We start from the raw sequence: 13,216 nt of genomic DNA on the forward strand, positions 1-13,216 counted from the left end.
ACCGATTACTCTTAAATCACTGTTTCCTCTCACAAGCAATGTGAAAATACTAGCACTGTACAATGAATAGAATAGAATATTTATTCTGTGAAAAATATTCACATTATTGGAAACAGAAAGGAGCACTGTTAAGTTGCGTGTTCCTATGTTCTGACGACGATTCGCTACAAGTCTGTAGAAATGATTGTTTTGACAGGAATCTTGTTTACATAGTCGCGACAGAACATGTTTTCTTCGTCTCAAATGCTTTGGTTGGAGGTCGTTGTAAGGTCAGTCAAGCAAAAAGTGTGGAAGGTGTGGTACTGTGGTCTATCGGCTGGCAGCAGCAGAATGTCATCCAGATTTTCTGGCGTGAAGCTTGGGCCTCCCATTGAAGTTTTTGCATTAAATAAAGCATATTTAGATGATTCTCATCCTAATAAAGCTAATTTAACTATAGGAGGTAAGTGTCGTTGTGTATTTCCGTGTGTCATGAAAAATGTCAGATACACCAGTCTGTGCGTGTCTATCTTTCTAGACGAACGTGTGTGACAAATATTTTTCATCAGTGAGGTGTAATAAACTTGTGAGCCAGTTATAGAAATGATTGAGATTGTAACCTGCACTTATGTTAAATATGAAAAAAATTAATTCGTTGAAGTTTCGAAGGTAGCAGTAATGAATTTGTGTTAGTTGCTATTACTAGTTTGATACGGGCTTTTGCTACTGAGAACAGCCGTATGCACAACAAGAGTTTACTGTTGCAGTTGTTTTAATTGTGCCTACTCGAGGCAAGGGTGCCTGTATCGCCAGGGAATACCGTGCAAATAAACCGACGGAAAACTACGTTTCGTGACCACTACAGCGTAGGGGAAAGATTTCCAATGGCATAATGCTTGTTAAAGTACGTATCACAGAGATAATAACACTTCTAAAATTTCCAGAGTTCATCATAATAAAGGAAACACATTACCGTGAAGTATTACTGCAGTAACTAAAGGCAATGTATGATCTTACAAGATCCATTTTCGGCATAGGTAGCGTTATGATCTTCCTTTCTGCAGTATGTTAAGAGGTGCACGTAATGTTTCTGACTGCTTATGTTATTTCCCCTTCACGGCTCATGTGTGAATTCAAAATATTCTGTATGTGATTGGTGCAGGTAAGGTGAACCTTTCACATTACTGTTATCTGAGAACTATTATGAAACTGGCTGACATTAAAACTGTGGTTGCGATTTTCATTGGTCCCATAAATTACCTTTTGTGCAGCTATGTACTTGTAACATAGCACCCATCATTATGATTATAATCTAGACAATTTGTAGGTTCTACACATTCTAGCTTACACAGTATATAGGCCTACATAATGTTACATAATGTTTAATGATTTTCAGTAGGCTTTCATATGTCTTAGACTACCCAGAGTTGAAAAAATGCTGTTTTGTGATGCATTATCATCATATATTGTACTTGAGTGGTTATAATTCTAGTTTACTCTGTAAGACTAGTTTCTGTTTCTGGTGTCTCTTAATGTGATGAATAAAACTTGCCACTTACAGGGTGAACTTCTGCCCACTGTCAACACACGTACTCAGCCTCACTATAGAATTCTTCTTAGATTAGAATTTTTTTTTTTTTTTTTTAGGGGGGTGGTCTCAGTTTTGAGATTTTGTAATTCTCTTGATAGAGGGTGTGTTAACTTGATACCAGAGTATTTACATGTTTGTGTGAAATGCACTGCAGTTGTTTGCCGTTTCTTGGGTTAATGGGGAGGAACAGTACCCTGTTCTCTAGCTTCGTAGGGTTTCATTATGCAGTCACAATGGTCTTCTCTATATGCAGTGGTGGAAGTGTCTAAATATTAAGGTCTTGATACAATTTCTTCAAAGTTATTCTTGCTTCTTTTTCAGTATAATTTGAATGGCTTTCTTGTGTAATATGAATATTTTGGGTTTCTAACAGAGGATGGCAGGTCATTTCATTTCCTTTATTCATGCAGTAATCATTTTACAATGTTATTGGGTTTTTCCTGATAATAAAATGAAATAACTGGCTCAATTATACATATAGATAAAATAGAGATGTCAGTGTTATGGGAATAGTCAGGTGGTCAGCCATGACCTTGATGAAGGCCCCATCCCAGCAGTGGCCTGAAATAAAAGGAAAACCACGGAAAAACTGAATCAGGGTAGCCAAACAGTTAAAAACCTCCATCCTCCATAACAGCTGCACTCCCTCATTCAGTTGGTCCCATATGTATGATGTTCTTGTATGAAAACAGTTCTACACTGTTCCTTTGCATCTCTCTACACTGACTGCCCACACCACGACACCTTCTGGTGACTCAAGGACCATGAACATGCTGCTATGCCACTTGGGTTCCCTTTGTCTATCCGGAAAACTGACTCTGGGCTCAAAACGTACTGCCGCATGTTATGCACATATCCATATGCTCTCTCCAGTCTACCTGGATGTACAGAACTATTAATGAAATACTTAGTAATGTTTTCCCTGAAATGTACAACAGATTGGAACATTAAGGATGCAGATTTTTTTTTTTTTTAACAGTTCTTCACGTTGGGCCTGACCACTGCTTGCAGTTTTATTCTTATGGCCCTTTCCTCCTTTTAAAAGTTATGTCTTTGTTTTGTGCCTTCAATCCCCAGAAAAGATTCCCATAGCTAAGAAATAAGTGCAGGTAGGAACAGTACAGCATCATATTGTCACAGGGGTTTGCATGCACACACGTAGAAAAACCCAATAAAGTTTTTCGACACATTGTAAATGCTCCACATGTCCCCCCCCCTCCCCCGTCCTGCGTCCCCCTTACCATGTCTGCATGTCCCCATTCAGCACGGCATGCCCCTTTCAATCTGTTCAAAAGCACTGTTGATGTGAGTGCGCGGTTCTGGTAGGTAAACATTGAATCTTTTACATAATCCCACACAAAAAAAGACATTGGATTATATCAGGAGCATTTCAAGCACAACATACACTTTCTTGGTGCCCCTGCCGCCATCTTGCCTAACTGTTCGCTGCTAAGCTCTTGTGGCAGAAATCTGAAGTGTGGCTACAACATTACAAAACTTTCAGAGTTGTTCTATATGATTGGTGAGTTTTATGACAATGTCAATGTAGCTGCAGTGAATTTATGAAATCACTGCAATCATTTATAATAACATTGTATCTCACAACAAGACATTGGCTGTTACAAACTGATGCCAGAACCTTAAGACCAAAATGTACTGGTGAAATGTTTTACCAGTGACTATGATGTTGCTGCCATCAGCAAAGACAACTTCTTTCTGTGTCTTCTACTGTCTGGGAAGTATAAGAAAGGCATTGCCACATAAGTGGTATTACCGGTCATCAGACCTAACCATGCTGGATGCCTCTGTGAGTGTGTGTTATGTGATTAAAGCTTGATCCCATATTAAGAGTGCTGATAGTTTTAACCTGTCCTTTTTAGCCTGGTATGTAGGGTATAGGCCACTGCACAATGAAAAACCACGAGGTCTTTGAACTGTTCATCCTCGCTAGTTGCGATTCTAATGATGACAGCACTCTGCCTGTGAAAGGTTTCTTAGCTGTAATGCTATTTGAGAGTTTATCTTTATTGGAAGATAATAAAAGTTTCATTTTGTGTTGTAGCTTACTCTTATGTAAAACTAAAAATTGTCTTAACTGTACTGTGTTGCAGGAACTGAGTGTACTGTGTGTGGTACTAGAGGAGCATTGTTCCAAGGAACCTTACATTTTGTATTACATCCCGAAGCTGCAATATTGCAGTCTGTCTGAAAGGATGAAAAAAGTGGGGCATATAATTAAACAGCAGTCTATCCATCCTGATGTTTGGTATAAAGACTGCTTCTGTGTTCACGGGAATTTTTGTGTAGGGTGTTTTCCTGTTGGAATGGGAAGAAAAAAAATTTGATTAGACATCTTATCACTGGTGGGATCATGAGAGGCAGGGTGTAAGCTTATATGGAGGAGAAACGAGGGTAAACAGTTAGGCATAGCGTCACTGAAGAAATCATCTTATCATTAGCATCAGGTAATTTGCCTAAGGTGAGTTTGCAAGAGAGACATTTGAACTGTGAGCCTTCTCACATTATTTTGAGTAAATATGACTCTCTAACTCGATATGCATATGTTATTCCTGTAAAAGTTTGTTCTTAGTAATGGCCTAAATTGGTAATATTCAGATGTGCTCAGTTTTCTCGGGAAGTGCACTGGTAATAACTGATTGAATAACATGGCTGAGGGCAACATGTAAATGACTGCAGCCTTTGTAAAATGGTGATGATAATCATCAGTGTTACATGTTGCCACAAAATAGAAGGTTTGAACTCGAAAGCGTACTTCTTGGAAAAGGTAAACAGTGAATACAGCGTCCAAAGCTGTCAATGTTACCAGCCTATTGGAGATAGGAGCCTCAAAAAATGAGCAGTGTGTGGTATCACAAAATGAAAACATTGTCAGAATAAAGATTGGCAAATTGCTAGGAGATCCACAGGAATAGGTTTTGGGTGGCAAAACAAAATAACTTACGTTTAGCACATTGTAAAAAAAGTTACATATACATCCACTGACAATCAAATGAAAAATGAGAATAAATAAAAATGAATAAAATCAATTTACAAAAAAAAGAGGTAGTTTTTGTATTGTAATGTAGTGTCAAGGAAGCAGACCAATCACAGTGTACCTAGTCATCGCTTGGGACCCGGAGTACCTGATATGTGGTAAAGGCAGAGGGGAAACATCAAAAACGGGCATAAAATTGATGAATATATGTAGGTAACTGGAAAAGGGAGGCAGATTTCTAAATTGTAAGAGTGGCCAACAGATGGACAACATACATTCCAAAAGTTTGCTAAGAAGTCCCTGTCGTCCTCCTCTAGCTTTGAGTAATCAGTAGAAAATCTGATCAATGATCTATATTTTGGTACACACATTGCTTTCTTGTGATTGTTAGGTTTCCAATATTGTTGCAAAAATTGTGACTAACTCGCATAAGGGGTGAATGTGTTCCTAAGAAATCCGTAGACATAACTGGAAATCATGCATAGTGATTAGGGTGTGACAGTCATTCAGACCTTCAGATTCACATGGGCTTCCTAAACTTATGTAAATTAATTGAAGATGAGTTAAAATACCCTGTTTTTGTTGTTGTTTCAATATTGAGCTGTGTACAGTCATTGAAGAAGATTATTCTTTTCATGTTTGCTTTATTTGCCATTGTCCAAGAATACAGCTCCATGCATAAGAGGGTGTAGTACATAACACTCCTTCAGAAACATCCGAGAAAAATTAATAAAACTAACATAGCACAAAATACTCAAGCTCAGTTCACATTGTACCATAAATACTTTCCAAGGCTTGTCCAGGTTGGTTATTTGTTTTGATGCAAGGAACAATTTGTCGTGACTGACATGTTGAGTAATTCATTTGGTTTCTTAACTCATACTTGAGTACTAAAAATATATGTACATCAATGTAAACATTAGTGATCCTGAATGTATGCTATTTTTATACAGAAAAGTTGTTGTTTCATGGTGGCAATTTGTTTACTCTTTCTAAATCTAGTAATGTTCTCATTTATATTATGATAATGCACCACTGAATGTCAAATAAGTATCACAAAAACCTTTTAAAAAGTATGTGTTATTACTAGTCTATTTATGGATTATATTTTCTCCACTGATGATTATTCGCTTTTATCAGCATACCGCACAAATGAAGGGAAGCCATGGGTGCTGCCAGTTGTCAGAAAAACAGAGAAACATATGGCAGAGGACAACACAAGCAACCATGAGTACTTGCCAGTGCTGGGAATGGAATCTTTCACATCTGCGGCAACAAAGATGTTACTTGGGCATGACTCGAGTGCTGTAGTTCAAGGACGGGTAAGTAAAGCTCGTACCAGATGTTGTTCCTGATGATAACTTTCAAATTTTTAACTTATTCAGAGTCCTGTATCTTAGTGTTGTGTGCTCTCAGGCTTTTGGCGTCCAGACATTGAGTGGTACAGGCGCATTGAGAGTCGGTGCTGAGTTCCTAAACAGGCACCTACACTACACCACATTCTATTACTCAAAACCAACATGGGGTAATGTAAATTTACAAAAATTCTATGCGTTATAGAGAGACGTAGTACTACATTTGAAATATAAATTGTGCTGTTACTGACTGAATCCTGCTGTGATTTTCCACTTAAAAGAACATTGATTGAAATTAATGTAATATAACTTTCTCTCTAATGTGAAGAAATGTTGGTCCTCAATAGAAATAACTCATAATGGTAACTCATGGTCACAACAGCCAGCCACAACAATACAGTGTTCTCCCCTCCTGAATTATCTATATTATCCAAGGGTTTCACTTTCACCTCTAGATCTGCATTTAATCATGCTGCTTTGGTAAAGGACCTACTTTCCTTCACGTGTAATGTCAACTGGAAATATCACTTTGCAACCCCAAAACCTTTCAAACAGGAAACCAGATATTGATGTCTGCCTTGAACATTTCCAGTCACGATCCCAACTTGATCCACCACTGCTATTACTACTTCAGGATCACCCCTTGCAAGCCTTCTGAGAATTCATAACATCCAGCATTGCTTCACAACCCTTTCTCAGGTCCTTACAAGATAACCCTAACCAGTCCTCATAAGAACTCCAGTCTCTTTGTTCCATAAAAAACTTATGATTCCATCATTATCTTCCAGTGGACGAGGGATCTATCATTTTGGTACTTGACCAAAGGGAGTAAGTAAGTAAATGAGGGTCTATGCCAGCTTTCTGCATACAGCATCTGCCATCAAGATACCACCCCTGTGATACAAACTGATCCACAGAGCCTTCTTAAAATCTCATTCCCCTCATACGGACTAACACCTCAGTCCATAGAACATCTTATTCCCCTCCCTCCCCCCCCCCCCTTTTCCTTCTTTTTACCTTCTTCCAAAGACCGACAAATCCAGTTGCCCTGGGTGTCCCATCCCATAGTTGCTGGCTTCGAAGCACCTACTGAATGTATATCTGCCTTAGTTTGTAACATCTGCAGTCGATAGTACAGAGCCTCTCAGGGGCTCATCATTCATTTTCTGAGTATGGCTTGGTGATCCAGGGGTTCCTGAGTTGGGGATTGGTAAGTGCCATCAGTCTTCTATCACCATAAGCTCTGGGCATGCTTCATTGACCACTCTGTGGCACAGTGGTGGAGTATTGTGCCAGAGGAAACGGGGATCTTGGCTTGCCGCCCAGATCGCGGGGACGGTAAGAACCTCAACTTAAAAACCCTCATTCACAAGGAGTGCCACATGTTGATGACATGTGTGGCTGTAGAGGTGTAATAGTTGTCAGAAGGCAACCTCTGGGGAACCTGCTGCATCTCAGTTGTACGAGGTTTACCTAGGCAAGCAGGACTATGTCTAGGTAGACTTTTATTTCCCTAGCTGCTCGGGGGCCAGTGTGGATCCTTCAAAATCTTCTCTTTCTCCTCTCAGTGGAAAGGGTGGTTGCTGGTATGTTACAAAACACAAACAAGAGGGCTTGTGTAGGCAGGTCTTTAGACCTGCTGATTACACAGACGTTTCCAGTATCGAGTAACAGAACACATGCTGGTGGCCAAAATGTGTTTCTTATAATTAAATGGAAAGAGGGAACTCTGAGAAAGTTTCACCTTTCTATATACAAAGAGGTTTAGAGGAAATCACTGGAAGTTTAAAATCTATCAAGTGCTTGTGAAACAGGATCCTGTTGCTAGATACATCAGATTCCCAACAAGTGAAGAACATCCAGAAAACTCAGTGGCTCAGGGAGTATGCAATAGAAAGTGAACTGCACAACACCTTGAACTATAGCAAAGATATTGACTTGCTGGGATCTGTTTGATATTCCTGAAAAGAACTGAAAGCTGAGTGGTTTCAGGAAGGTGTCATGATGCACAGAACCTAATGAAATGGGTAGATGGCGACCTTGTGAAATTGGACTCCCTTGTACTAACTTTCACCAGCATGAAACTTTCAGAGCACATTAAGTCCTGTTGCCTCTGCCTCAGCATGTGGCCTTATTTTCCTAACCCAATGCGTGAGTTTTCAGTTTTCTGCAGTGTGTGTGTTCAGGCTCTCGATCTTCCGCCATAATTGAGTCCATCAACATGAGATGGCAAATATGAGGTAGCCAAGGAGGTGGAAACGTGGTTTCTACTATGCCAAGAGTGCTTGGTAGCTACAACAGGAAAACACAGTTAATTGGCAGGAGTACAAAATAAGAAAGTGTTTATTACTTTGCTATAGTCCATGATCAGTTGGTTGACAATTATAGAAGATGTGACTAGACTAAGTGTCTGTAGAATGACATTATTTACAAGTCACAAATCTTGCAGTGACGAACTAATCTCTCGTAATCTTGAATGTCGAATCCGGTGAATTTGAAGACTAACTTGGATCGGAGCTACAAAGACTTGATGGCAGCAGTGACTGAGCTGCAGATGATGCCTAACATCGGCGCTGGCTGACCACTGAGCGTGGCTACGAACTGTAGATTGGCACAACTGCACTACTCTCCTGCTGCACATGAAGTGGCCTAGTGGCGCCTCACAGTGAGCATAAGTACTGCAACTGGCTGTGTACTCTTTGGCTAACACAGCTGTTCTTCCGTTCCATTTATCGAGAGAATCACATCCGGTAGATCGATCTCTCAGGCGGCGGTGTGGTCGTATGACTTTTTTGACGACATCACGTGTGTGTGTGTGTGTGTGTGTGTGTGTGTGTGTGTGTGTGTGTGTGTGTGTGTGTGTGCCTCCTCATATTTTTAATTTACCTGACTTGAATATGAGGGACATGATCCTATAATTGAGAGGCTCAGTGAAGTTTCTGGGTCTCATTCCTGACTCCAAATTGTCATGGTTGACCTGAAAGCCAGAACTCTTTGGTGCATCAGGTGTGTAAGTTCCTTGCAGCTATGATTTCACTTGGATATTGTACTGTTGCTCTTTCACCTCTGGAACACCTTTCTCAAACCATCCACGAGCCACAATGCCATTTGGGATCCATGTGCAGCTTGTGCTGCATTTATTTGGTGTGGACCATGTACAACCCCAGATGCTTGCTTTTAGCTGTATGTCATCCCGGTGGCCACAGAGGCCTAGCATAATTTTAGATTTTGTGCAGCATAGGAAAGACTGCACTTCTGCTTCCGTTTTTCATGCGACATTCTCTGTCATTTTGTATGAGCCACTAATATGTAGCTGTCTTTATGGGTGGGTCTAGTGAGGGGCCGTCAATTGGTTGCTCTGTTACCCAGAATTGTGTCCTTAAGGTCTGACTGCCTCAAGACTATACTGTCTTAGACGCAGAATTATACTATATGATCAAAAGTATCCGGGCTCCCCAAAAACATGTTTCTTGTATTCGGTGCATTGTGCTGCCACCTTTCAGTAGTCATTAGAAATCGTGGGAGAGCAGAGTGGGGCACTCCGCAGAACTCGTGGACTTTGAATGTGGTTCTGTGATTGGGTGTCACTTGGGTCATACATCTGTAAGTGAGATTTCCATACTCCTAAATATCCCTAGATCCACTGTTTCTGTTGTGATAGTGAAGTGGAAACGTGAAGTGATATGTACAGCACGAAAGCGTACAGGCTAACATCATCATCTGTTGACTGACAGAGATTGCTGACAGTTGAATAGGGTCATAATGTGTAATAGGCAGACATCTATCCAGACCATAACACAGGAATTCCAAACTGCATCAGGATCCACTGCAAGTACTGTGACAGTTAGGTGGGAGGTGAGAGAACTTGGATCACATGGTTGAGTGGCTGCTCATAAGCCACACATCATGCTGGTAAATTCCGAACGACGCTTCACTTGGTGTAAGGAACGTAAACATTGGACGATTGAATAGTAGAAAAACATTGTGTGGAGTGATGAATCACGGTACACAAAGTGGCGATCCAATGGCAGGGTGTGCGTATGGCGAATGTCATCTGCCAGCGTGTGTAGTGCCAGCAGCAAAATTCGGAGGCAGTGGTGTGATCGTGTTTTTTATGGAGGGCTTGCACCCCCTTGTTTTGCGTGGCATTATCACAGCACAGACCTACATTGATGTTTTAGGCACCTTCTTGCTTACCACTGTTGAAGAGCAGTTCGGGGATGGCGATTGCATCTTTCAACATGATAGAGTACCTGTTCATAATGCACTGTCTGTGGCGGAGTGGTTACACGACAATAACATACCTGCAATGGACTGGCCTGCGTAGAGTCTTGACCTGAATTCTATAGAACATCTTTGGAATGTTTTGGAATGGCAACTTTGTGCCAGGCCTCACCGACCGACATCGATACCTCTGCTCAGTGCAGCACTCCATGAAGAAATAGCTGCTATTCCCCAAATAACTTTCCAGCACCTGATTGAACTTACGCGTGCGAGAGTGGAAGCTGTCATCAAGGCTAAGCCCCCCCAGGCGGCTCGCCACTCTTTGGCCGGTTTGTGCGTGTTTACCACGGGGCGCCAGCCTTTGCAGCATTTTTCCCTTCTGTGCTGCATGTCTATCCTCTTGCTATTCTTTTTCCCCTCCCTTGGGGTTGCCTGAGCTGTAACTTTCCCAAATTGCCAATTGTTCCACCTGTCAGGTTGTTCGGGAGGCGTGACCTGACGTGTGAACAATCACCTAAGGTGTGTGCGCCCCTGTGTGAAGGGGTCCCACAGTTGGAAGGAGTGCGCCATCGGAGATGCTGGTAATCGTGGGGGATTTCCTCGCGATGAGTCAATCCACTTCACCCTCAATATCTACAAGACATAAACATAATGAGGCTAATGATTCAAAGATCCTTCCTGCTGCACCACAATTCCTTGTGGTCTCATGTACTGCAGACGGTCAGTCCTTTGCCACGGTAAATGCGTTTATTATTCAGAAAGGTGTAGATGCAGTTGTGGGCACTGAAATCCTGCTCTCGTTTACAGGATGGCATTTTACTTTTGGAGACCACTTCTGATTCTCAAGCACAACTGCTTGCTGCCTTGATTCTCCGTGGTTACCCTGTTCGTGTTGGGGCGCATATAACTTTGAATTCTTCCCGTGGTGTAATTTACACCATGCTGCTCAATAGTCTAACCGAGGCCGAAATTGGAATGTATACCGCAGAGACAGGCTGGACAGTGAAGGGGGAGGCGTGTTTATAGCGATAAGAAGTGCAATAGTATCGAAGGAAATTGACGGAGATCCGAAATGTGAAATGATTTGGGTGAAGGTCACGGTTAAAGTAGGCTCAGACATGGTAATTGGATGTCTCTATAGGCCCCCTGGCTCAGCAGCTGTTGTGGCTGAGCACCTGAAGGATAATTTGGAAAATATTTCGAATAGATTTCCCCACCATGTTATAGTTCTGGGTGGAGATCTTAATTTGCCGGATATAGACTGGGAGACTGACGTTCATAACGGCTGGCAGGGACAAAGAATCCAGTGACATTTTTTTAAGTGCTTTATCTGAAAACTACCTTGAGCAGTTAAACAGAGAACCGACTCGTGGCGATAACATATTAGACCTTCTGGTGACAAACAGACCCGAACTATTTGAAAAAGTTAACGCAGAACAGGGAATCAGCGATCATAAAGTGGTTACGGAATCGATGATTTCAGCCGTAAATAGGAATATTAAAAAGGGTAGGAAGATTTTTCTGTTTAGAAAAAGTGACAAAAAGCAGATCTCAGAGTACCTGTTGGCTCAACACAAAAGTTTTGTCTCAAGTACAGATAGTGTTGAGGATCAGTGGACAAAGTTCAAAACCATCGTACAATATGCGTTAGATGAGTATGTGCCAAGCAAGATCGTAAGAGATGGAAAAGAGCCACCGTGGTACAACAACCGAGCTAGAAAACTGCTGCGGAAGCAAAGGGAACTTCACAGCAAACATAAACATAGCCAAAGCCTTGCAGACAAACAAAAATTACGCGAACCGAAATGTAGTGTGAGGAGGGCTATGCGAGAGGCGTTCAATGAATTCGAAAGTAAAGTTCTATGTACTGACTTGGCAGAAAATCCTAAGAAATTTTGGTCTTATGTCAAAGCGGTAGGTGGATCAAAACAAAATGTCCAGACACTCTGTGACCAAAATGGCACTGAAACAGAGGATGACAGACTAAAGGCCGAAATACTAAATGTCTTTTTCCAAAGTTGTTTCACAGAGGAAGATTGCACTGTAGTTCTTTCTCTACATTGTCGCACAGATGACAAAATGGTAGATATCGAAATAGACAACAGAGGGATAGAGAAACAATTAAAATCGCTCAAAAGAGGAAAGGCCTCTGGACCTGATGGGATACCAGTTCAATTTTACACAGAGTACGCGAAGGAACTTGCCCATCTTCTTGCAGCGGTGTACTGTAGGTCTCTAGAAGAGCGTAGCGTTCCAAAGGATTGGAAAACGGCACAGGTCATCCCCGTTTTCAAGAAGGGACGTCGAGCAGATGTGCTGAACTATAGACCTATATCTCTAACGTCGATCAGTTGTAGAATTTTGGAACATGTATTGTGTTAGAGTATAATGACTTTTCTGGAGACTAGAAATCTACTCTGTAGGAATCAGCATGGGTTTCGAAAAAGACAGTCACGTGAAACCCAGCTCGCGCTATTCGTCCACGAGACTCAGAGGGCCATAGATACGGGTTCACAGGTAGATGCCATGTTTCTTGACTTCCACAAGGCGTTCGATACAGTTCCCCACAGTCGTTTAATGAACAAAGTAAGAGCATATGGCCTATCAGACCAATTGTGTGATTGGATTGAGGAGTTCCTAGATAACAGGACGCAGCATGTCATTCTCAATGGAGAGAAGTCTTCCGAAGTAAGAGTGATTTCAGGTGTGCCGCAGGGGAGTGTCATAGGACCGTTGCTATTCACAATATACATAAATGACCTTGTGGATGACATCGGAAGTTCACTGAGGCTTTTTGCGGATGATGCTGTGGTGTATCGAGAGGTTGTAACAATGGAAAATTGTACTGAAATGCAGGAGGATCTGCAGCAAATTGACGCATGGTGCAGGGAATGGCAATTGAATCTCAATGTAGACAAGTGTAATGTGCTGCGAATACACAGAAAGATAGATCCTTTATCATTTAGCTACAAAATAGCAGGTCAGCAACTGGAAGCAGTTAATACCATAAATTATCTGGGAGTACGCATTAGGAGTGATTTAAAATGGAATGATCGTATAATGTTGATCGTC

At 41.5% G+C, this 13,216-nt stretch overlaps 1 protein-coding gene across 1 annotated transcript in view; it reads left to right on the forward strand.

Moving 5' to 3' along the window:
• The first annotated feature begins 263 nt into the window (after positions 1-263).
• The window catches only part of LOC124787640 (aspartate aminotransferase, cytoplasmic), a 72,615-nt gene continuing 59,662 nt past the window's right edge, over positions 264-13,216 (forward strand). Inside the window, exons 1-3 of the mRNA XM_047254417.1 lie at positions 264-442; positions 5,706-5,887; positions 5,982-6,090. Of these exons, the coding sequence (XP_047110373.1) occupies positions 331-442; positions 5,706-5,887; positions 5,982-6,090 (403 nt within the window). The 5' untranslated portion in view covers positions 264-330. The remainder of the gene's footprint in view (positions 443-5,705; positions 5,888-5,981; positions 6,091-13,216) is intronic.

This window comes from Schistocerca piceifrons, chromosome 3 (assembly GCF_021461385.2).
Source record: "Schistocerca piceifrons isolate TAMUIC-IGC-003096 chromosome 3, iqSchPice1.1, whole genome shotgun sequence".
Taxonomy (NCBI): domain Eukaryota; kingdom Metazoa; phylum Arthropoda; class Insecta; order Orthoptera; family Acrididae; genus Schistocerca; species Schistocerca piceifrons.